At 45.0% G+C, this 26,493-nt stretch overlaps 1 protein-coding gene across 1 annotated transcript in view; it reads right to left on the reverse strand.

The window, feature by feature from the left end:
* The window catches only part of cpne7 (copine VII), a 192,549-nt gene that overhangs the window by 106,042 nt on the left and 60,014 nt on the right, over positions 1-26,493 (reverse strand). Inside the window, exon 3 of the mRNA XM_041191819.1 lies at positions 19,542-19,616. Within this exon, the coding sequence (XP_041047753.1) occupies positions 19,542-19,616 (75 nt within the window). The remainder of the gene's footprint in view (positions 1-19,541; positions 19,617-26,493) is intronic.

Raw genomic sequence — 26,493 nt, forward strand, 5'->3', positions numbered from 1 at the left:
ATGTGGTATCTGGTAATAATTCCAAGAAGGTGGAATTATAGATAGGCTTTAGGACCTTACAGAATGGCTCTTTCCCTGTAGTCCTGCAACCCTGCCTCTCCCCAAACCCCATACCCCTTCCCCCTCTCGACAAAGCATACACCCTCCAAAGCTGGAACACAAACTGAGATCCACATTGACGTGTTAAACTGAGATCCACATTGAAGTGTTTTGTCACTTCTTCACAATTAAAAATACACACACAAACGCACACTCTGCTATCTGTTTCTGAATCCCAGCTTCCTGTGTTAAAAACAGAAGGATCCTTTATTCCTTATTCTACACCAGAGGACAATACATCTGGGACTCAGCACACCCTACTGGCAGGTTTTTTCTATAATGCTTCTTTTTAACTAAAATGCCCTTTTACAAAAAAGCATTAATTTAAACACAAACATTGCATCTCCTTTATAAAAAAAAGATAAAAACAAAAAACTGCGGATGCTGGAAATGCAAAACAAAAACAGAATTACCTGGAAAAACTCAGCAGGTATGGCAGCATCGGCGGAGAAGAAAAGAGTTGAAGTTTCGAGTCCTCATGACTCTTCGACAGAACTCAGTTCTGCTGAGTTTTTCCAGGTAATTCTGTTTTTGTATTGCATCTCCTTTACCCAGGAACAAATCGGTCAGCCAGTTTGCAGATTCGCTTTGGTCTAGAGAGGTGTGTCAGTTTAGGTATCTCAGTTTGTTAGCTTAGAAATGGAAGGTTCTGCTGTTCCACTTGTTTCTGTTTAGATTCAACAGTTGCAGCTACAGGTGCTACAGGTTTGTCAGTTGAGTCGAGCCAGGTTTCACCAACTGGAGCAGATGTTTCCCAGAAATCTTGCACAGTGATTGGAGTTCCCTGAAAATTTGGTTCCTTGGATTTGGCTTCTCCAATCTGGTCAGTGTGTCTCTTTCAGATTCCACAGGAAGATTCAACATCATAGGTCAGTGGTCCTCGACACTTAATGATTCTTCCCAGGAGAACCTTTAGTGACCCACTGTAATTTCAGATCCAAACAGACTGATCCAAATTAAACTCATGAGCTGATTTACTTGTGTCATGTGACCTTTTCTGATCAAGTTGCCTTGACCCAATCTTTCCTTTCAAATCCGGACATAACAAATCCATTCTGGTATGCAGTCATCTTCCAAACATCAGCTCAGCAGGAGATACACCTGTTGTTGAATGTGGAGTGTTATGATACGATCACCAAAAAGTTCTTCAGCTTCAACTTTCAATCTGTTTGCTTCCTCCCCTTCAATATGGTCACTTTGAATATCTGGACAAAGCGCTCCGCTTCACCATTTGAGGATGGGTGGTAAAGCGAGATGAGAATCTGCTTGATCCCATTGTTTTTCAGGAAAGTTTGAAATTCACATGATGTGAACTGTGTGCCATTGTCAGACACAATCTACTCCAGCAATTCGAAAGCAGTGACCACATTCCGGAGAGCATCAATGGTCTTTACTGAAGTCGTCGACTTCATGGGAATAACATGAGGTCACTTTGTGAGGGCATCCACCACAATCAGGAACATATGTCCGAGAAGTTGTCTGGCAAAGTCCACATGAAGTCTCTGCCATGGGTGGTCAGGCCAAGCCCAAGGACGTAATGGGGCACGTGCAGCAGAAGACTTCATTTCTTAGCATGGAAGGCAATCACTGACCATGACTTTGAAGTCTTTAACCAGGCGTGGCCACTATACTTGTAGACGAGTTAATGTTTCCATTTTGACGATTTCCATGTGACCGAGGTGAAGTTTTGCTTATACTCATGTTTGGAATTTTGGAGGAATGACAACTCTGATTCCCCATAACAAACAAACTTCTTGCAGAGTCAACTCAAATTTTCACATGTAGTAAGGTTTATGCTCAGTGGTCACTTCTTGAGGTACACACCAGGCCTTCTGTGTGTACAGGTAAAGCTTGGAGAGCACAGCATCCCTCCATGTTTCAGGCCGAATTTGGTCCTCTTTAACAGGTAACATGTCTATCTGGTTCACTTTGAAAGCAGTGACTTCTCTTCGGGTTGTGGAACTGTGGTGTAACGGAAGTCTGGAAAGTGCATCCTCAGTAGAGCGAAATGTAACTTCGTACTGGTAAGCAGATTAGATCAGTGCCCACCTTTGTAGGTGCGCAGTGGCAAGTGTTGGGGTTTGTGGCTTCGGGCTAAACACCCAGATCAAAGGCTTGTGGTCTGTAATTAACGTGAATTTATGCCTATTGGTGGAACTTCTTGACTCCATAGATTAGTCCAAGAGCATCCCTCTTAATTTGGGCATAATTTTTTTCTGCCTTGGACAATGTACATGAGGTGTATGCAATGGGCCTTTCACTGCAATCAGGAAATGCGTGGGAGATAGGAGATGAAAACGCCAACACCGTATCCAGATGCATCACAAGCCAGGCTGACAGGCAACTTTTCTTTGAAATTTGCCAGGACTTTAGCAGAAGTGAGCTCTTGCTCAAGTTCCTTGAAACTTTCCTGACAGGCTTTGTTCTTCAGCAGATTATTCAGTGGTGCTGCCCTGGTAGCCAAACTGGAAATGAACTTGCTGTAGTAATTCACAAGTCCCAAAAATGAATGAAGCTCCTTAACATTTTTGGGCTGTGGTGCATTCACCACTGCCTCCACCTTTCTGGGTGAGGTTGAGAGGCCAGTTTCATCGATCACATGTACCAGGTACTCCACTGAGGGCTTCAGGAGCGGGCATTTGGATTTCTTACTGCGGATGCGTTTTTTTTTTTCCAGCCTGTGCAGGACCCTGTCTAGGTTCTCTAAATGAGTTGGGAGCTTTTTTCCCAGTGATGAGCATGTCATTTTGGAAGCAGATTAGGCCAGGGAGGCCCTGCAGTGTTTTGTCCATTGCCTGTTGGAACAAGGCTGGTGATGACATGATCCCGAATGGTGGTCATTTGTATTGATATACACCTCTGCATGTCGATGGCTGTACACTTCCTGGAATCTTTGTTCAGCTGCATTTGCAAAAATGCCTGTGATAAGTCAGCATAGGTTTGTGAATAATCCACCTTCATTCAGAGCAGCGAACGGGTCCTCAATTTTTAGAAACGGGCACTGATGAACTTCCAGGAAAGGATTAATGGTGATTTTATTGTCACCACATATTCTGATAGACCCATCATCCTTCACTACTGGGACTACTGAAGCTGCCCATTCTGCATAATCAAATGTCTCAATTATCTGAAAGTTTTCAAGTCATCCTAATTCCTGCTCAATTTTCTGTCGCATTGAGTAGGGAACTGAACATGGTTTGAGGAACCTTGGAGTAGCTTTGGCCTTCACAGCAGGTTTGCCTTCAATGTCTTTAATAACCTTTGAAGACATCAGTATGCTTGTCAAACAAGGACTGCAGCATCAGGTTGCAATGCACTTTATTCATTTTATTCCAGTCCAGCTGAATTTCTTTTAGCCAGCTCCTGCCCATAAGCAATGGACAATCCCCTTTCACAATGATAAGTAGCAACCTTGTTATTTGATCTCCATGTTTATTTTCAATGGACATTTTTCCAAGTACATTCACAGGCTCACCAGTGAAGGTGCTAAACTAGAGGAGGGTTTTCTTCAATGGGCATTTCTTCCATGTCTTCTCTGAAGCAATAGAAACAGATGCTTCAGTGTCAACCTCCATTTCAACCAGTTTATCATTTAAGGCAATGCCAACTTTTAGTCCTTCATCTAGTTTCAGATCAGCCTGAATGCAATACAATTACTCTTCTGCATTGTCGCTGTTAGTTTCACTTTCTGTCTTGTCTGGACTCTCATTACTTTTGTATTTTGTTTCTAAGCAGTGCGTTTTTTTAAACTGCCTGTTTATTTTCACTTGTCTGTGTGCTCCTCATGATGCCCTTTTCATGGCGGTAATGCTTTACTGAGATCAGCCTTTAATCTACATGCACGCTGTATGTGTCCTTTTTTTTTCCAGAGTAGCGATAATCAGCAGTTTTCCGCTTACAGGCTTCTGCATTGTGCCCTATTCCTTTGTAGTTGCAGCATGTTTGGAAGGGAGTATTCCCTGACTTTACTATTTTAACTTTGGCATTGTTAGAATGCGCTTTCAAACTTCCAGCTTGTTTCTCTGTTATTTCTATGCTTTGCACAATCTTGAACACTTTCTTCGTTGTCAACTCTTGCTCCACTAACAATTTACGCTGAATTCTTTCATTTCTTAGTCCACAAACCAAGCAATCAAACAACGCTTCTTCTAGATAACCTTTAAAGTCACAATTTTCCGCTAATTTTCTTAACTCAGCCAGAAACTGGGAAACTGACTCACTCTCACGTTGTTCTCTTTGGTGAAACTTGAATCTCTCTGCATTAATTGCCGCCCTGGGATCAAAGTGCTTTTTCAAAATGTCCACAAGCTCTTCAAAATTTTTATCTGCTGGCTTGCCAGGAACAATGAGATTTCTCAGTAAAATGATATCTTTCATTTTGATAACTGTAAGAGACATTGAGGAAAACTGTTCAATTTGCAGGACATAAACTACAAAGTCCATAGTAGCTGGATCAAAACCCTCTAAAGCCCCTAATAATGATGAATCACAGAATCATAATTATGCAGAAGGAGGCCATTCAGCCCATCATGTCTGTACTGGCTCTCCAAATGAGCATTATGATCTCGGCCATTGCCCTGCCTTTTCCCCGCACCACTGTACCTTGTTTCTATTCAAATAATCACCTCATGCCCTCTTGAATGCCTCAATTGAACCTGCTTCCACCACACTTCCAGGCAGTGTATTCCAGACCTGAACCACTCATTGTGTGAAAAAGTTCTTTATCTTGTCACATTCTTTTGCAAAACACTTCAAAATTATGCCCTCTGGTTCTTGATCCATTTATGAGTGGGAACAGCTTCTCCCTATCTACTCTGCCAAGCCCTCTCATGATTTTGAAAACTTCTATCAAGCCTCCTCTCAGCCTTCTCCTCTCCAAGGAAAACAGTCCCAACTTCTCCAATCTATCCTCTTGGCTGAAGTTTCCCATCCCTGGAACCATTCTTGTGAGCATCTTCTGCATTGACTCCAATGTGTTCACATCCTTCCTATAATATTGTGCTTAGAACTGCACACAATATTCCAGCTGAGGACTAACGAGGGTTTTATATAAATTCAGCATAACCTCCCTGCTCTTGTACTCTATGCCCCTGTTAATAAAGCCCAGGATACTATATGCTTTATTAACTGCTCTCTCCACCCGTCTTGCCACCTTCAATGATCTATGCACATATACATCCAAGTCTTTCTGCTCTTGCACCCCTTTCAAAATTTCAACCCTTATTTTATATTGTCTCTCCATGTTCTTCCTACCAAAATGCATCATCTCACACTTCTCCACATTGAACTTCATCTGCCACCTATCTGCACACTCCACCAACCTGTCTATATCCTGTTGAAGTTCCACACCGTCCCCCTCACAGTTCACAACACTCCCAAGCTTTGTTTCATCTGCAAACTTTGAAATTGTCCTCTACACACCAAGATCTAGATCATTAATATATATCAGGAAAAACAAGGGACCCAATACCGACCCCTGGGGAATTCCACTACAAACCTTCCTCCAGCCCGAAAATATCCATTGACCTTTACTCTCTGCTTCCCATTTTTCAGCCAATTTTGTATCCACATTGCTACTGTCCCTTTTATTCCGTGAGCAATAACTCTTCTCACAAGTCTGTTGTGTGGCACTGTGTCAAACGCCTTTTCAAAGTCCATGTACACCATATCAACAGCCTCATCAACCTTTTCTGTTACCTCTTCAAAAAACTCCAGCAAGTTAGTTAAACATGGTTTTCACTTTAGAAATCCATGCTAGCTCTTCCTTATCAACCAATATTTTTCCATGTGGCTACTAATTCTATCCCAAATAATTGTTTCTAGAGTCTTGCCCACCATTGAAGTTAAACTGACTGGTCTGTAATTGCTGGTCTTATCCTTTCAACCTTTTTTGAACAAGGGTATAATGTTTGCAATTCTCCAGTCCTCTGGCACCACCCCTGAGTCCAGGGTAGAATGAAGGATTACGGCAAGTGCCCCTGTAATTTCTACTCTCACTTTCTTCAACATCCTTGGATGCATCTCATCTGGTCCCAGTGCCTTGTCAACTTTAAGTACTGACAGTGTATTCAACACTTCCTCCTTCTCAAATTTGAATCCTTCTAGTGACAGAGTGGCCTTGTGCATCACCATGGCCTGTGTAGCATTTACCTCCTTTTTAAAGACGGATGCAAAATATTCATTTAATACCTCAGCCATGGCCCCTTCGTCCATGTGTAAATTCTTTTTAAGGTCCCTAATTGGCCCTACTCCTCCTTTTACCATCTTTTCACTATTTATATACCTTTGGTAAACTTTGGGGTTCCCCTTTATGTTGGCTGCCAGTCTTTTCTCATAATCTGTCTTCGCTTCTCTAATATGCTTTTCACCTCCCCTCTGAATCTTCTGTATTCCTCTTGGTTCTCAATAGTATTTTCTACCTGACACCTGTCATAAGTGCACTTTTTCTTCTTTATCTTAATTTCAATATCCTTTTTCATCCAGGGAGTTCTGGATTTGTTTGCCCTGCCTTTCCCTTTCAATGGAATATATCTTGACTGCGCCTGAACCAATTCTTTTTTGAAGGTAGCCCATTGTTGAGCTATAGTTTTGCCTGTCACTCTTTCATTCCAGTCTATCTGGCCCAGCTCTGTTCTTGCCCCATCAAAGTCAGCTCTTGTCCAGTTAATTATTTTTACTATGGATGGCCTATTATCCCTTTCTATCATCATCCTAAAATGCACAATACAATGATCAGTGTCTCCTAAATGTTCCCCCACTGACACTTGATCTACTTGGCCCATCTAATTTCCAAGAACCAGGTCCAACAATGCGTCTTTTCTTATTGGATTGGACACATACTGCTGTAGAAAATTCTCCTGAACACAATCTAGGAACTTTTGCCCCTCTCCGCCCTTTACACCAGCATTGTCCCAGTCTACATTTGGGTAATTAAAGTCCACCATTATAACTACTCCACAATGCCTGCATCTCTTTTCAATTTCCTTGCAGATTTGTTCTTCTACATCCTTCTCACTATTTGGAGATCTAAGAACTACACCGAGCATCATAATTGCACCCTTTTTGTTCCTTAGCTTGAGCCAAATTGATTCTGTCCTTGAACCCTCTGGGACATCCTCTTTCTCCAGCACTGCAATGCTCTCCTTAAGCAACTTACAACTCTTTCTCCGGTACATCGATGATTACTTCGGTGCTGCTTCATGCTCTCGTCAGGACATGGAAAAATGTATTAATTTTGCTTCCAATCTCCACCCCTCCATCATTTTCACGTGGTCCATCTCTGACACTTCCCTTCCCTTCCTTGACCTCTCTGTCTCAATTTCTGGTGATAGACTGTCCACCAATATCCATTACAAGCCTACCGACTCCCACAGCTACCTCGACTACAGCTCCTCACACCCCGCTTCCTGTAAGGACTCCATCCCATTCTCTCAGTTCCTTTGCCTCCATCGCATCTGTTCTGATGATGCTACCTTCAAAAACAGTTCCTCTGACATGTCCTCCTTCTTCCTTAACCGAGGTTTTCCACCCATGGTAGTTGACAGGGTCCTCAACTGTGTCCAGCCCATCTCCCTCTCATCCGCCCTCACACCTTCTCCTCCCTCCCAGAAACATGATAGGGTCCCCTTTGTCCTCACTTTTCACCCCACCAGCCTCCGCATTCAAAGGATCATCCTCCGCCATTTCCTCCAACTCCAGCACGATGCCACCACCAAACACATCTTCCCTTCACCCCCCCCAGCGGCATTCCGTAGGGATCGTTCCTTCCGTGACACCCTGGTCCACTCCTCCATCACCCTCTACTCCTCAACCCCCACCTACGGCACCTCCCCATGCATACGCAAAATATGCAACACCTGCCCCTTCACTTCCTCTCTCCTCACTGTCCAAGGACCCAAACACTCCTTTCAAGTGAAGGAGCATTTCACTTGCATTTCCCCCAACTTAGTCTGCTGCATTCGTTGCTCCCAATGCGGTTTCCTCTACATTGGAGAGACCAAACGTAAACTGGGTGACTGCTTTGCAGAACACCTTCGGTCTGTCCACAAAAATGACCCTGACCTCCCTGTTGCTTGCCATTTTAACACTCCACCCTGTTCTCTTGCCCACATGTCTGTCCTTGGCCTGCTGCATTGTTCCAGTGAAGCTCAGCGCAAACTGGAGGAACAGCACCTCATCTTCCAACTAGGCACTTTACAGCCTTCCGGACTGAATATTGAGTTCAACAACTTTAGATCTTTAACTCGCTCTTCCATCCCCACCCCCTTTCCGTTTCTTCCCTCTCCCTTTTGTTTTTTCCATAATTTATATAGATTTTTCTTTTCCCACCCATTTCCATTATTTTTAAATCTATACCTTTTATGCCCTTTTAGTCTTATTTCACCCCAGCCCCGCTAGAGCTATCTGTACCTTGCGTGTCCTGCTATCCATTCATAATTAGCACATTCTTTTAGATAATATCACCACCTTTAACACCACTTTGTTCTTTTGTCTGTGACATCTTTTGGTTATCTGCTCCTATCACTGCTTGCTTGTCCCTACAACTACCCCCCCACCACTTTTCCCTCCACCCCCACCTTAAACCAGCTTATATTTCACCCCTCTCCTATTCTTAGTTAGTTCTGTTGAAGTGTCATGAGGACTCGAAACGTCAACTTTGTTCTTCTCCGCCAATGCTGCCAGACCTGCTGAGTTTTTCCAGGTATTTCTGTTTTTGTTCTCTCCTTAACCAATACTGCCACCCTTCCTCCTTTCCTATCTCTTCTAAACACCTTGTAGCCAGGAATATTTAACACCCAGTTCTGCCTTTCCTTGAGCCAGGTCTCTGTTATTGCCATAACATCATATCTGCACCTGTAACTCCCCAATCTTATTTACATTACTCTGTACATTCACATAATGCATAGTAACCCTGATTTAGATTTTGTTACTTTCTCCCTTAACCCTACTTTACATATTAACTTAAAATTCTCTGTACTAGTGCTATCTGTCCCTCCCAGTATTTTGTGCACCCTGGTAGTCCTCTCTAATTTTTTTCTTGGTTCCCACACCCCTGCAGAGTTAGTTTAAAGCCCTCCCAACATCACTAGCTAAACGGCCCACAAGGAAATCAGTCCCAGCTCTTTTCAGGTGCAACCCATCCGGCTTGTACAGGTGCCATCTCCCCCAGAGCCAGTTCCAGTGTCCCAGGAATCTAAAGCCCTCCCTCCTGTATCATCTTTCTAGCCACGTATTCATCTACCCTATCCTCCTATTTCTGTATTCACTGGCTTGTGGCACTGGGTGCAATCCAGAAATTACTACATTAGAGATCCTGCTTGCTAATTTTCAACCTAGCTCACTAAATTCTGATTGCAGGACCACACCTCCCTTCCTACCTAAGTCATTGGTCCCAGTGTGGACCACGACCTCTGCCTGATCACCTGCCCCATAAGAATGTCCTGCTGCCGCTCTGTGGCATCCTTGACCCTGGCACCAGGGAGTCACATCTATGGCCACAGAAATGCCTGTCTGTTCTCCTAAACAATGAATCCCCAATCACTATAGCTCTTCCTTTCTTCTTCCTCCCTCCTGTACAGCCGAGCCACTCGTGGTGCCACAAACTTGGCTCTGACTGTACTCCTCTGAGGAACCAGTGCCCTCACCAGCTTCCAAAACAGAACACTGGTTTGTGAGCAGGACCCCAGGGTACCCCTGCACTACCTGCCTACTTATCTTGGACTGCTTGGTGGTCACTCATTCCCTCTCTGTCTCCAGAACTTTAAGCTGCAGTGTGACCACCTCTCTGAACATGCTACCCATGTAGCTCTCAACCTCATGGATACGCCACAGTGACTCCAGCCGCTGCTCGAGCTCTGAAACCAGGAGCTCAAGTTTCTGCAGCTGACAGCACTTCCTGCACATGTGGTCATCGAGGACACCAGTAGCGTCCATGACTTTGCACATAGTACACACACACACACACTCCTATATCCTTCTGAACCCCAGCTTCCTGTGTAAAAAACTGAAGGTTCTTTTATTCCTTATTCTACATCAGAGGGGCAATACATCTGGGACTTAGCACACCCTACTATCGGGTTTTTTATATACTTTTTAACTAAAATGTCCTTTTACAAAAAGGCATAAATGCTAAACACAAACATTACACACATCAAATATTGCAATACCATTATTTGGATCTCTGAAGGGTTCTACACGATAAGAGCAGATCCGTGTCATACTTCCCATCATATGTGCTGGTCACAGGCTCACAAACATCATGGAACATCATAATTCACTTATCTGGACTAAGGAGTGCACTATATTTAAGAAACTTGCAATTGCAAACCATTAAACAATGACGATCTCAGATATGTATAAGTAGATTTTCAGTTTGTCACCTGAGCATAAACTTGGCATTGAGGTCAGCAGTTTGTTACAGAAACCACCCCATTTTCATTTCCATGGATTACAATGAAAATCACATGGTTTCTATCAGGGGCAGCTAACCCGCAATGCCAGCTTTCTGCCCAGGCAGCAAACTGAAAATCTATCCCATTTTCTCATAGACACCAGGTTATCTTTGTGAATCCCAGTAAAACGTATTGTGAGCCTATGATTTAATCCCCTTCCTTTACTGTTTTTCATGACACCACATATAGCAGAAAATAACTCTTTCAGACAAAATCCTCATTGGGTTTGTGGTAGCAGCACATACATCCTCAATAATTTTTTGTTTCGATTGCACATAGCACATGGCAATATTGTATGTGATAAAGCAAATAATAAAAATGTGACCCTCAAGATCCCCTTTAATTATATTATCTGTTTTGTCTGTGGAAGAGAGGTAGACAACAATAAACGTCATCCAGGAATAACTTGCTAACTCTGTGCATTTATCCTGGTTTATGGCTCATTAGGTGGCAAAACAGCAAGGTGCAATTTGCTTGATTCAGTATGAGTAGTAATTGTCATCCACTTAGCTTCCATTTTTGAGTGTTGCCATCAACAGTAAGTGTTGGGAGGTTAAGAAGCATCATGCACAGTTGTTAAAAGGGACATGTCAACTCTGTTGTGGATGTTTCTGCTTCGATATAATTCCACTTTGAGAATTAATTTTACTGCCTCCAAATTGTTTGACATCGCAGATCTTTCCGCTTAATTTCTTAAAGCATTTTCCAGAAAGATGCTCCTTTCCTCCAAAGACGGCTTTAGTTTGTGTTTCTATGCTTTAAGTTGAACGTCAGCTGCCAGCTATTGCTATACAATGTGACAGTACGAGAAAACTAATTTTTTGAGTGGTATGTAGATCTGTAGTGGTCTTTTGTCCAAAGAAAACTGAAAATTATTTAATAGTACAAGGGTATGATAAAAGGAAAGAAATCATTATTATTTTCATGTCATTTTATTACAGCAAAATTAATATGATCAGACCAGATTATAGTCATCCTTTGCATTCTCTGCATCTAGTCCCAAACCAATATGTAGCCCATATCTTCGCTGGCAACTCTTCCATTGTTGCATTAACTTTCTCTCACTAAGACTTTAACTACCATTTCTACCAACGTTATTGCTTTCATTCACAAACCCAACCTATACAACTCTAAAAAACTCAAGAATCATCAATGGCATTGCTGGAAATGTCCAGACCACGTACACACTCAACTTGAAGAAAACATGAATAGAAAAACAAAACAATGCAGATGCTGGAAATCTGAAATAAAAACAGACAATGCTGGGAATATTCAGCAAGTCTGGCAGCTTCTGTGGAGAGAGAAATGGAGTCAGGCCTTTCGTCAGAACTCCTGAGTGACAAAACACATGTAAAACTTCAAAAATTATTCAGTTCATTCCTGACCTCTGAAGGCATTCAAGCAAAGCCACATACATGATTAAACTCCAATTGTCTACATGCCACTAATAATAGTTCCATGATCCAAATGATCATGTAATTCTATACTGATCCAGCATTTCTATATTAACAAGTCAATTGGCTGAAAATTAATTAATTTTGCTAGAAACTTTTCATACCCACAACTTAGTGGTGTCTACTGTGATATCCTCTACCCCCGCTCTGGCTGCAGGATGGGTAACAACGTTACTGATCCAGCATGGGAGGTAGTGGCAGCAGTAGTCAGCGCCAATGCCCTGCAAAAGAGGACAGCCACCTAATTCCGCTATAGAATAAATGATCTCATCTGTTGCACCAGGGTAATTCACTCTTCTCATCACTCTCAACTCACACACTCACAAATCCATCACACATCCACAGGGATCTCACACCTCAAGGGGCAATACCACTAACTCTCACACACACCCTCACATCTTCCTCAGGCTCATATCCTCTCCAGCTCATGTCTTCATCCTATTCATGGCTCTACTCACCACACAAACATTCCACGCAGTGCCATATGTCCTGCTCACATTCTCTCCATCTGTTTTCATGCAGGAGAAGCCTGCTCACATCAACTGGGAGAGGTCCCAGACTAGGGGGTGGAGTGGTCCACATTAGGCCTCTCACCTCACTTTGAGGAGTGCCTTCGCACTGAGTGGTGAGGACATGGACTATGCTGCGGTGACAGTGAGGTCGGCCATGAACACCCTCGTAAGGATCCTGCACCACATCACCCCTCTCTCAACGCAAATGTGAGTGCTCTCTCTCCTGCTTTTGACTCAGCTGCCATGTACTACTTATCTCTACTTCGGTTCACAGGGAGTTCTGCCAAGTGATGGAACACCCTCAGTCAGCCAATCCCTCAGCTCCTTCCAGATCCTCACCTACAGCCAAGAGGACACTTCCTCCATCGAAGAACTGGAAATAAGCAGCCTGGAAGACCTGTCACAGTGCTTACTCACACCCTCCACCAGCACAGAGACACACACCTCAGTGGAACCTAGATCTTGAGTAGGCTCGGGCTCACAATCTGGTGCTCACGGCACAGACGCATGTCAGGAGCAGGAGGCAGGTTCATGCGAGTTCCCTGGCACTAGAAGGACTGCTGGGGATCAGGCATCTATGAGGTCTGAGTTAGATGACGAGCCTCTAGATTTGGCCTTCCAACTCATCCTGGAAAGTCTGCAGAATGCTTAAGAACATCACGCAGAGTGGTTGGCAGCTCTCAGCAGAGTGGCACCCGAGGCAAAGGAGTGTGTCAGCCTGCTCTCTGATGAGGTGGTGCCCACATGTGCATGTATGGAGGTCTCCATGGGGAGGATGGCGGGCACCTTGGAAACCCTGGTCCAGCAGAATGCGGAGATGTGCACAGATCTGCACTCTATCACAGGAGCCATGGGTGAGTTCCTGCAGTGGCAATGCGAGAGGGAAACGGGGCATCTCAACATCCCTCCAGGTGCTCCTTCTCCTCAAGGAGTCTGGATAGGATCCCCAGAAGCCCAAAGGGAGGAGGACACTCCTATTCAGGAATCTCAGAGGCTGTCCTCTCTCTCCAAGTCCCCTTTGCCTGTGAGCCCCTCAACTTCATTGTCTATCACTGCAGAGGGAGCAGCTGGCTAACAAGTGATTCTGGAGGGAGGAGTATGTGTGTGCCAGGGCCTTTCAAAGCCTCATGCAAGCACTCTCCCATGCACACGGATCCTTCATGTATCATACGCACATTAATGTCCTGAGCATATTGAACACTGCCTGCTGGGTTCGCTTTCAGTTATCCATCTGAGCTGTCCTGCATCTCTGCCCACCAAATGAGCACATTCTCATGCAGCACCTGATCTTGCCCACCACGACTCTCGTTCTCGTTTTTGATTTGGACAGCATTGTCTGGATCCGCTGTTTCGTGTGCTCCCCTGTCTTTTCCCATCCCACAATCACCCACTTCATTTCCCCCATCACAGCTGACCTCTCGGCATCAACTTCCACCTCCCCTCCATGACCTACCAGCCACAACTCTTTTCCTTCGGGGATGTCCAGGTGAATGTGCACAATCCCTTCCTTCCCAAAAATACCACATCCATCCACATTCACCTCCCCAACCTCCTCCTTCCAACCACAGGGTCCATGCCTGCCTCCAATTCCCCACCAACCACCCTCATCGTCTCTTCTACCGTTACCATCGAACCCTCACCCTCCCACGCAACTGTCTCATGCTGCCCTCGGTCATTTTCATCATTCCCTCATACCACGCCCACTCTCAGTTCACCCCCCCAGGAGGCAGTCATGGACCCATCAGACCCTTCCTTTGCACATTCACCAAGACATCCCCACCAGCCACCACCCCACCCCGCCTTCACCTCCACCCCGCCTCCATACCCACGCCCCCTCCCCCGGACTCTTCCCTCACTTAGTCTCTCTACCTTCCTAACTCCCTCAGATACCCTTACTTCTGTGACCCTTAGTCCTCCCCCAACTCCTTCCCCTAGTCTTACCTCTTCCCCCAACCTCACTTCTTCCTCCAGCTTTACTCCTTCCCCCTTCCCAACTCCTTCCTCCACCCTTACTTCTTATTCCACCTTATTTGCTCCCCTCTCTGCATTCCTTCCTCCCCGCAGATTCCCTCCCCCCTTCACACTCCTTCCTCCCCCAGGCTCCTCAACCTCCACACTCCTTCCCCCCTCTGAATTCTTTCCCTTACTCCTTCCACCCTCCTTACACTTAACTCCCCATTTGCCATCTTCTGCCCCCTTACCCCCTCCTACCCCATACTCCCTCCCCCCCCCCAACCTCAAACCTCTGACAGATTCATTCCCCTCCCAATCTCAGCCCCACAACACCTCTTCCTCTCCCAGTCAATCCTAGGCCTTCCTCTCCACCCCTCAAGCATCATCCATTGTGAGCAGACCCTCAACAGTGACTTTCTATCTTCCATGAGCTGCTGCAGAGCCATCTCCATGAGAATCCACCCAGCCTGCTATGGACATTCCTCCAGGATCCCATTGCTGTCAGGCTCCAGCAACTTCTGCTCCTTGGATGTCCGTGATGTGAGCAAGGCCCTGGCTGTAAGTCCCGACTTCTGCATGTCACACTTGTCAAGGCGTGTATTGCACCAGCGTGTTTTCCCACCAATGTGGGTGGATGATCCAGTGTGTGGGGAAATGATTCTGGCGGGCTGGCCTTATAATGATATGCAGATATATTACAATGAGGTTCCCGACGTCCGATGCTGGGGAATGCGGCCCGCCATTGACCAGTTGAGCGGACAATCATAAACTGGTTTCACAATGTCGTGAAACCGATTTTTGGCCTTCTCGTCATATTGTCTGCTCATGCCATCAAACACACTCGATGCCAGAGGGCATGGAAAATCCCGGCCTAAGGTTATGGTTTACTAGGCATCAGTGATCCTCATACTCCTATATGCTTTGGAGACTTGGATAACCCATGTGCCAGGCACTTCAAAGTGCTGAAGAAGTATCATCAGCAATGTCTTCGCAAGTCCCCCAAATCCAGTGGCCATGAAAGGCGGTCCAACAGCAGCATCCTGTCTCAAGCCAACATGCCTAGCACTGAACCACTAATCACTCAAAACCAGCTCTGCTGGGAGGACCTGTCATTTGTATGCCTGATATCACATTCTCAAAGCAACTGCTCTACTTGGAACTCGGTCACGGCAGAAGATTCCCAGGAAGACAGCGGGCATGCTTTAGGGGTAGTCTCAAAGCATCCTTGTAGAGATCAACCATCCCTGCTAAGTCATGGGAGTCCCTGGCTTGTGATTGACCAAGATGGAGAATGTTCTTTCAGGAAGGCAGTGAACACATTGAGAGACTTCGACAGGAGTATACAGTGGCAAAGGTGAGGTATCGGAGGGAGCACACAAACTTCCAAACACCTCACCTGCCCAACGCTTCAAGCACCACCTGCTCCACAAGTGTCAGAGTCTGCAGATTGTGCATTGAACTTATCTGGCATCTCAGAACCCATTGAGCAAAAGTGGTAGCATGTCATCCTTGATCCCGAAGGACTGCCTAGGAAAGAAACGATTAACCTCAATTCATCTTTGACAGCTCCGGTCAGACCTGTGACTTTTACCAATGAGAAGGACAATTGGGCAGCAGATGCATGTGGAACACCACTGCCCGCTGGTCCCTCTCCAACTCGTGCACCACCCTGACATGGAAATATATTCTCATTCCTTCACTGTCACCTAGTCAAAAGCCTGGAACTCCCTTTCTAACAGCACTCTGGGTATACCAATACCACATGATTCAAGAAGGTAGCTCACCATTGTGTTCTCAAGGGCCATTAGGAATAGACAATAAATGCTGGCCTTGTCAATGGTGCCCACATATCATGACAAATAATTTAAAAATTTTATCTGCTAACTTGTTTCATGCTAATGGTCCTGTTTGAATTTTCCTATTTCGCTCTAATTTCTCTACAAGGAAAATTTTGCGCAAGGTTTTTAATTCAAACAGTGAGCAATAACATAAAAGTCGCCATATAGGTCAATCTTTAAAATCTCAAAAAATCCCTCCAAAACGGGGTTGGCTTATACGTCAAATATAAAAGTGAAATACTGGCATGGATATGGGTGGTTGCCATTTTGAAATGTCATCTCCCGCATACCTTTGCAACACTGCCCCGTATACCTGCTTGCTGCATTATAAGGCCCAGTTATAAGGTAAGTAAAACATGCATTTGTGGGGAGAAAAATCAAGACTGACTACTAAGTATAATATGTCATGGTTGAAAGGGGAAGTCAACCTATATGCCAGCTTTATGCAAAAGCCTGGCTTTTGGGGTCAGAAAAATGAGGTTGTCTTATATGACGGGTCAGCTTGTATGCATGATTTACTCTATTTGTGCTGTGATACCAAGGGGAAAATTCACCCGAGCATTCAAACATGTAACAACCACATAGTGAAAATAGAGACAATTTAATAATTATTTTTTAATGCTCCTTTAATTTATCCTTTTTAAACAACCCACTTGGAAAGAGCATTTATTATCAAAAAGTTCATTTTGCATAGATTATTAACTTAATACCATATTATAATAAATTTGCACAGGATAATTACATATGAGACAGACCAATTGGTCCATCTTAGTTTAATCATCTATATTAACATTTCCTAAAGATGAGAGCCTGAAGGCTAACAGCTATGGCATAGTAAAAAGTCAGTCCTTCAGTTGATCCTGTTTCATATTGCTGACATTCTTTTTATTCTGTAGTCTTTTCTCGTGTCTCTTGCAATATTTTCTTTCATCTTTCTCTCTCCTTTTTAACAGTACTGATTTAACAGTCACTTCATCTTCACCCAGTTCACCCGATACTAATCAATTCTCTTTATATTCAATTTTCCTCTCTTTCTCACTTTCCAAAATTCCTTATTCTCTCTGTAGTTGAAGCATTTTCCCTTCCATGCTTACTTTCTTCTTTTTAACTCCCCTTTTTTAATGTTTGTGCCCTTACTCTCAATCCTCTCTACCAACCCTCACCAGCAACCACTAGAGCCGCAGGCCTGCGCATGATGAAATAAAGGTTTAAAAAGCTGCAAAAAAAAGTCCATGCACCACAATCAAGCACCTGAAAGCATACCTCATAAAAATGCTGACCACAGATATTTATTTTTATTTTATTTCATACTGGAGGTTTCATCCCGCCCTTGGATGAGGTTTGATGAAAAATGTAAAGGCCCACCTGGCCGACTGGCCTGTCCGTCAACCATAAGGGCCACGAAAAATCGGAGACAGTTGCGCCGGTCGTGGGTTTGAACTAGTAGCATGTATATGTGTGTTTGTTGGGTGGTGGATGGGGGTGGGGAGGGTGGTTGGTGGGCATCTAATGGGTATAACAGTAACATAAAGATGAGAAAAAGGGATCAGAAAAAAAATCAGTGTATAAAAAGTGATTTTAAAATAACGTGATGGGGAATGTAAAAGATTATACAAAAATAATAAAATACCCAATAAAAGTTATGCAGGCATAATGAAAAATCTAACCAAATAATATTACAGAATCACATTTGCCTTTATAGCAACAGCAACAAAATTAGGGAATTGTAGAGTATAATTAGAAGTGAGGAAACAGATGTAGTAGGAATAATAGAAACATGGCTGCAGGCAGGACAGGGTGGGAAGGTAAATATTTCAGACAATACTGCAGTTAGAAAAGACAGGAGCCAAAGAAGGAGTGATGGGACAGCTGTGTGAATCAGCAATAATAGATGACAGTAGCAAGACAGGAAGAAGTAGGAAATAGGTAAAAACAGAAACTGTATGAATTGAGATAAAGGATAGGAAGGGCTCATTCACAAATTTAGGAAAATACTACAGGCCACTTAATAGTGACAACGAGGTGGAGGGAGAGATATATAGGCAAACAAATGAAATGAGTAAAAAGTACAGCATCATAACCATGGGCAATTTCAACCGCTTGGAGTAAACCATTTAGGAGAGGGAGTGAAAGGGGAGGAAACTGCATTTACTGTGTGTACAAGAGTCTTTTTTGACCCAATATATATCAAGATAACAAGGGAGAAAGTGCTACTAAATTTAGGAGCGGGATTAAAAAAAAGTGTGAAGAAACATCTAAGCGATAGTAATCACAAAATAATATAGTTTAAGATTATGATTCAGAGAATTATAGATAGGACGAAGATCAAAGTAATAGATAAGAAAAAGGCAACAATGAGGAAATAAGTGGTAAGTAAACAATGGGCTATATGTAAAGAAAAGGAGATCAATGGAGTTCAGGAGAAAAATTGCACTGAAAATAAGAACAAATTTGTTCGGAATGAAATATAATGGATAAAGAGATGAGGATAAAACTGAAACTAAACGAAAAGCATACACAAAGTACATAATAAAAGCGGGGAAGATGAAAGGGAATATGAATTCAAAAAATAGGATAAAAAGAAAAATGGAAAAAATTCATAAAACTTAAGTTTTCAGATAATGTTTGGCAGAAATTTAACAACAGTTCTTCAGTAACACACAAGTGATTACCAACTACCTCGTATACATTTCATACCCATCAGCTTTTATGGGGTGATTTTTCACTTTGTAATATTATTGCACAAATGTTTAATACATTTACAGGAAGTCTTTTGCCCACTACTTTAAAAATGGTGTAAATCTATTTCGAATTGACAGCACAATGCTCTGGTTAAAATAGCAGAGAAAGGAATTTCATGTAAATACATTAAAGTATTGATCGTCTAACATCAGAAAGCATGATTTCACCCTATTCATGTAACAACTAGCATTTTCTATATCGTTAAATTGAATATACAAACTTTCTCACCCCTACTCACTTTTCTATTCAGTGTTCAAACACAGGATGTAATCAAAGTGGAAATGCATGCTGTGCAACATTCTTTACCATTAAGTGGTAAACAATGATTAGGAAAGAAATGGTACAATGCCTGTTCCATAACTTCTAATATTCAAATATAATGGGTGTTGTATTTTATAACAATTTTTTTCCTATTTTTAAAAAATTTTCTGCTAAATCATTAATTTTTGGAATTAACAGATAAACATCACTGTGATATACATTAATGCTTACTGTAATTGTAGACTTTCCAGCGTATTTTCCATATCTCAGGAACAAGGGTTTTGTCATTTTCTTCTGAGCCACAATCTGTAAAGTATGAAATCACATCACACAAAACTGAATTTGTAGGGAAATCCCATTAAAGGTGTGTTTTGGGTGCATTAGCTAATAGCAAAGATCATATCCTTATAGGGTTTTATTACAGTTGCAAAGAACAACAGTAATTGATCAAGTAAAGTTTAACAACAACTTTCTTCAGTTTCTGAGTATTAATGTTCATCACAGTTTCAATGATCAAGTTGAACAATTAAGGCTTTCTGAGAGTAAAACTTATACAGAGGTTCGAGCTTCATAAAGGTTAGGAGGCATTGATCATGCAAGATACAATTTGTGAGCACACAATGCAGTTACCTCTGCACAAATTTCATTACAGCCACGTTTCATTAAGTTTAGCAAAACAATTGGAATGGAGCCATGATGATCAGCGTTTAGCACTTTAACAAGGCGGAAAGTGCAGTTTGAGCTTGCAGGGCAACAAGATGATCTTGCAAGCCCTCACTCTGAGCTTCCATCGCAGTCCCCATATGTTGAGTGACTTCTGCTTGTATTACAATGGAAGCTGAGACATCGGCCATCAGACATTGCATCATTGGGTCCACAAGTGTGCTAATGGAGTTGGCCCCCACTTCCTGGCTAGAAAATATGGCCTCCAAGCTCTGTGCAAAGCCATGTGCCAAGTGGTGCAGGACTCCTTCATATTCCTTGACTGAGACAACAGACTTTCTGACAGACATTAATGCACATGTTTTGTTGTGCGTACCTATCTGTAGTCCACCCCATCATTTCTTTCATCTCGGTGCTCTGCAGCAGAACTTGTATGCATCAGAAAGTGCAAGGGGATGGAGTATAAAAGTAGAGAAGTCTTACTACAACTGTACTGTAAGACCACACATAGAGTACTGTGTACAGTTCTGGTTTCCTTACTTCAGGAAGGATATACTTGCATTGGAATCAATTCAGAGAAGGTTCACTAGGCTGATTCCTGGGATGATCCTGATTCCTCTTATGAGGAAAGGCTGAGAAGGTTGGGCCTATACTCATTGGAGTTTAGAAGTATGAGGGGTGATCTTATTGAAACATATAAGATTCTGAGGGGGCCTGACAGGGTAGATGCTGGGAGCATGTTTCCTCTTGTGGGGGAATCTAAAACGAGGGGGCACAGTTTAAAATTAATGGGGTCTCCTTTTAAGGCAGAGATAAGGTAGAATTTCCTCTCTCAGAGGGTTGTTAGTCTTTGGAATTCTCTTCCACACACAGCAGTGGAGCTGGGTCATTGAATATATTCAAGGCTGAGTTAGACAGATTTTTGATTGACAAGGGTGTCAAGAGTTATTGGGGAACAGGCAGAAAAGTGAAGTTAAGGCCACAATCAGATCAGCTATGATCTTACTGAACGGTGGAGCAGGTGACATCATCACCATCATCATCATCATTAGTCTCCTTGGAACTTCTGACTCAGGTGCCATCTATGCAGAGATCCCTGGGATGGAGGCTGCTGCCCCTGAATTGACACCGGCAGAACAGTCTCTGGAGGTGCTCCCAGCGTCACCTCCACAATGAGGATGACCGCTACATGCATCTCAGCCATAAACAGGGACAAGTGAGCAGGCTGCCTCCAACTCACCCAAGGGCAACTGAGTGGAGATGCCTGTGAATAGAGGCCACCAGATCGGTCTGGGCCCAGATCAAGTCACTGTGGTCTCTTTCACATGCACCTATTCACTTTTTGACTTTTGGAGCACCATGTAAAAATTGACACATGAAGCCAGACATATGAGCTTCCTTTTATAATGATGGTACAGAAGAGGGATGAAATGGAAAGAAGAGCAAGGGCCCCTGAAGGGGTTCAATGAAACCTCTGGACAGATGTGCATCCTTCCTGGGTCAGAGAGAACCAGCTGAAATGAGGCTGAATCAGCTGATCCCTGATGTTGGTGCATCCTGAAGAGACCCCTGAGCCTTGTCCTGGTCCCCCCTCTCCCTCTTCCATGTCCTGCTCCTCCTCACCCTCCAATGGACAATATCCATCAATCTCACACTTAACCATCTTTAAGGTGCACACCTCTCTGGAGGACCATGTTATGGAGAGCAAAACAGACCACCACAATGTGGGAGACAATTGCAGGGAGTGAACTGCAGGAGGCCACCCAACCTGTCCAGGCACTGGAACTGCGTCTTCAGAAGCCAAACAGTGGTCCTAATGAACAGATGGATGCACTTGTGTGCCCCTATGTCAGGTTCTGACAGAGGGGTGGGTAGCCATCTTTTCAAGGGATATTCCTTGTCCCTTAGAATCCATCCACATGATTTGAGGGTTGGAGTGAAGATCTGAGGCAGCCTGGACTGTTAGAGGATGAAGGAAGCTGCCAGGAAAGCAGGAACACACATTGAGTTAGCTCTTGTTGTATTTGCAGACCACCTGAATGTTGAGGAAGCCCTTCATTGATGACCAGTCAGTGTCCTGATGACCACACGGGTTTAATAAATGATGTCCCAATACCAAGGGGAATCCAGCAATGGAGGTGAAACCTACAACCGTATCTGCCTACAAGGCCCCCTCTATCAGGAATTGTATGTACTGCCCAGCTTTCACACAGAGAGCATCAATAACCTGCGGGGTACTGTGGTGAGTAGTCACTTGTGAAACCCCACAAAGGTCCACAGCTAATTCCTGGAAGGAGCCAGAGACAAAGAAGTTCAGGGCTACAGTGACTTTGACGGCCGTTGGCAGGGCATGGTGAGCATGGCTGAGAGGTGTGAGGACTTCAGCAACAAGGGCACAAATCTCTGTGATCATCTGCATGGGGGTTTGCAGTCTCCTTGAGCACTGGCTTTCAGTCATCTCAAGGTAGCTATCTTCAGCGGTAGACCCTCGGATGAGGTATGTCCTCTATTTCCTTCCCGCTTCTCACCACTGTCCTCTCCCTCCAGATGCCCAGGGCTCTGCCCTTCTTAGGGTGGATGTTGTTCCACATCGCACACTGGATCTAAAATCGGGGGGTTGTCTGCTCTGTCCCAGGCAGCATGTACAGCCTGTGCTGCCCTGGCCAAATCCAAACATAGATGAACAATGAGCCCTTTAATTAACATAATTGGCATTTGCCAGGTTCTTGCTTCGCCCTCCCTCCACCCCCATGAAAGTCATCAATGCTAAGCAACCAGCATGCCAGCCAGTGCCAGTATTTTCATCTGGTCCAGCTCTCGGTGGGATATCAAAATTTAGCCCCAAGATAAAGAACGGAATCATGCCAGATTTGCACTTTGTGTGGTAGCTTTTCACGCCATATCATCCCAAACCCATCGCATTAATTATGAATTCCCGGGAAACATGCGGGCTCTCATTTGCCTGCCACACTATCATCTCATTGCTTCATCACGCCTGGTGCCATATTTAAAGTCCAGATGCGCACACCTCTCAGTGCTTCCAGCCCATGACTGCTGCGAAGAAGACATGTCACTGAAAGGAAAAAAGACAGCAGCCCCCAGGTTCAATGACCCATTCCTGGAGTGCCTTTTGGATGCAGTGGAGGCTTGCCATGATGCCCTCTACCTCCACTCTTGCTGCAGGATGGGCAGCAACATCACCAACCCAACTTGGGAGGCGGTGACAGCAGTGGTGAGCATCAACATTTTGCAAAAGAGGACAGCCACCCAATGCCGCAAAGGGATGAATGATCTCCTGCACTCCAGGGTAAGTCACTCTTCTCATCACTCTCAACTCACACACTCGCAAACCCATCACACATCCACAGGGCTCTCATTCACTGCCAGTTCAAGGGACATCACTATTCACTCCCTCACACACACTGTCATTGTCCTCATCCCGTCCATGAGACCACTCACTACCCACACATGTCCGGCATACCTATTATCTGGCCTGGCAGGCAACCTGCTTACACTCTCTCCATCTCTATTCATGCAGGACCAGCTGGCACACAACAAGAGGGGGAGGTCACAGACTGGTGGAGGAATGCTTGGTATCAAGGTCCTCACAGACTTTAAAAACAAAGCCATCCAGCTGGCCAGCGAGGATCTGGACCATTCCTGTGCTGATGGTGAGGTCGGCGCTGCTCTACCAAGTGAGGATCCAGCAGTGCAACATCCATCAGATAACCATGCTGTGACTGATGTATCCTCTTCCACAGGCCACTGCCATGCACTAATTATCTCCCCTTGCTTTCACAGGCACATCTGGGAAACAGTTGGCAGATTCCATGACCCAGGGCCTTCAATCAAGCCTCGAAGAAATCTCTGAAGATGAATCTGGAGGCACTCTCCTGATGTCCCGTCACAGCGCTCATCCACACCCTCCACTAGCGCAGAGACACATAACTCCGTGAGACCTAGCTTTAGAATAGCCTTGGGATTACAATCTGGTGAGCACATCGCACTTTCTGATCCACAGCAGGTGGAAGCAGGCACTTCCCAAGTGTCCAGCACTCAGAGGACTGCTGGAGGCCAGATATTTGCTGGGATCGAGTCAGATGATGAGCCTCTGGACTCAGTCATGTCTCATTTGCTGGAGCTGCAAAGGCATCAGGAAGGGATGTCCGCTGCACTCATCAGATTGCAAGGCACAATGGAGGAATCCATCAGTCTTCAGGCTGAGGTGATAGTGCCAGCATGCCAATGCACTGAGGTCAACATTGGTAGGATAGCAGCTACCATGGAGACCTTGGCCCAGGGTGTCACTCCTGCACTGCTGCGCAGGCTCAACTCCATCGCTGACACCATTGGCCTCCAACATTGTACACAAGAGGGGTGCGTGGCAACCCGGTCTCACTCCAGCCACCCCTTTTCCTCAAGGAGTCAGCCAGGGGCCCTTGGGACCCCATAGGGAGGATGATCAGCAGGTGTACCCCCTGGGGCCATCTATCCCGGTGACTCGGGAAGTGTCCGGCCCATCCAAATCCCATCTTCGTGTCACCTCAGAAGCTTCAGCTCCAAAGGCTGAGGAGGGTGCCATGGCCACACAACAGGACTCTGAAAGCAGGCCAGGGCCCTCCAGGTCTTAGCCTTCCAGAGGACACCTGCCAAGGTCATCACAGACAGGGCGTCACAGTCAGCAGGCTGCCTCCACCTCTGCTGTGGATGGTCGGGGAGCACCAAGACATAGCGACAGGATATGGAAGGTTAAGAAGATGTAATTACACAGCCTGGGCATGGGTGGTAATCATTTGTACATAATAATCACTATTGTCATTAAACTCCCGAGAATGCCTCCCTGCCTATGGCTCCTTGTTCTGATGAGCAGTGTTCTTGTCACTCAGATGTGAAACCTTTCTGCACAAGATAAAGGCAGGTGTCTCAGTCCATAGCCTCTGCCCTGTGCTCTGTGCAGCCTTCAGCACAAAGTGATGGTCCAGCCTCACACTCCCCCGACATATTCCTGAGGCCTGCACCTCGATGGCGTTGTCATTGCTGCCGGAATGTCATGGACAGGAATCACAGAGTTCCATCATTCTCTCTGTGTGTTCTCAGCACCTTTAAGGTAGGGCTGGCCCCTATCATTTTAGCATCTATGATCAGTAATGCTGTGCTCCTGAAGGGCTCAGATGCTGAAGGCAAACAAAGGATCAGAACCTTTAAAGTTTCATGGCTGCATCTCTATGATACGACCCTGATCACAGAGTGCAAGTGAGGTGACCTCTGTCAGACATTCCCAGAAGCTATGTGAAGATCTATGGAGGGTCCTCACTGCATGTCATCATCATCCTCCTGCAATCGAGCGACTATTAGCCCTTCCACTACATCTCCAATGACAGGAGCATTATCATAGAGAGTAAGTGCACTGCCATAAGCCAGACTGAAGTCAAACATTCATAGATGCAATGTGAGGGTCTATGGTGTCTCGTCACTGCATGTTGTCATCATCCTCCACAAATCTAGCAGCTATGAGGGCCTCCCGAGTACACCTGCCTTATCTGGCCAGTGCGAGGGCCTGATAGCCATCATCGTTGCCTTCGAGGACCTCCTCACCCTCATCCCTGTCGGCGTCCTCCTCATTGGAAGAGACCTCCAGCTCCTCCATCTCCTCCTCAGCCAGCTGCCCTCCCTGTTGCGGCAGGGCACAGCAGGCGACGATGATGCGCGACACCTTCTGTGGACTATATTGCAGGGGTCCATCAGACCAGTCCAGGCACCGGAACTACATTTACAGCATCCCAATGGTTTGCTCCAACAAGTTGCAAGTTGCAGCATGACCCTTGCTGTACCTTCTCTCTGCTGCAGTCTGAGGCTGCCACATGAGTATCATCAGCCATGTCCTCTGTGGGTTGCCCTTGTCCCCTAGGAGCCACCCCTGCAGCCTCTGGAAGATGTCAGGGATCTGTGATCAACTGAGGATGGAGGAGTCATGCACACTCCGTGGAAACCATGCACAGGCCGCAGGATGCATTTCTGGTGATTGCAAACCTTGCGGTTGACATAGTTGACCACATGTTGCGATGGAGATCTGAGCACCACATAAGTGCAGTCAAAGGCACCCTGCACCTGTGGGAAACCTGACATCTGGGCAAATCCAATCGCTCTTGCATCCTGGCTCTCTTGGTCCCAGGCGAAATGCACAAAGTTGTGTGCCCTCGCAAAGATGGCATCCATGGCCTCATGGATGCATTTGTGGATGGAGGCTTGCGATATCTCACAGAGGTCACCTGTGTTGCCCTGAAAGGAGCCACTAGCATAATAATTGAGCGCTGTGGTCACTTTCACGGCCACTGGAAGTGGATGCCCTCCATGCCCCTGTGGTGCCAAATCTTGCAGCAGCTGGTAGATGTGACTGACCAGTTCCCTAGACATGCATAGTCTTCGGTGACACTGGTTCTCAGTCATCTGCAGGAATTAAAGGCGGCATCTATAGACCCTGGGTGTCGCTAGGTGCCGACCGTTGATGGTTTGCTGTGGC

Source organism: Carcharodon carcharias, chromosome 7 (genome assembly GCF_017639515.1).
Source record: "Carcharodon carcharias isolate sCarCar2 chromosome 7, sCarCar2.pri, whole genome shotgun sequence".
In the NCBI taxonomy this organism is placed as follows: Eukaryota; Metazoa; Chordata; class Chondrichthyes; order Lamniformes; family Lamnidae; genus Carcharodon; species Carcharodon carcharias.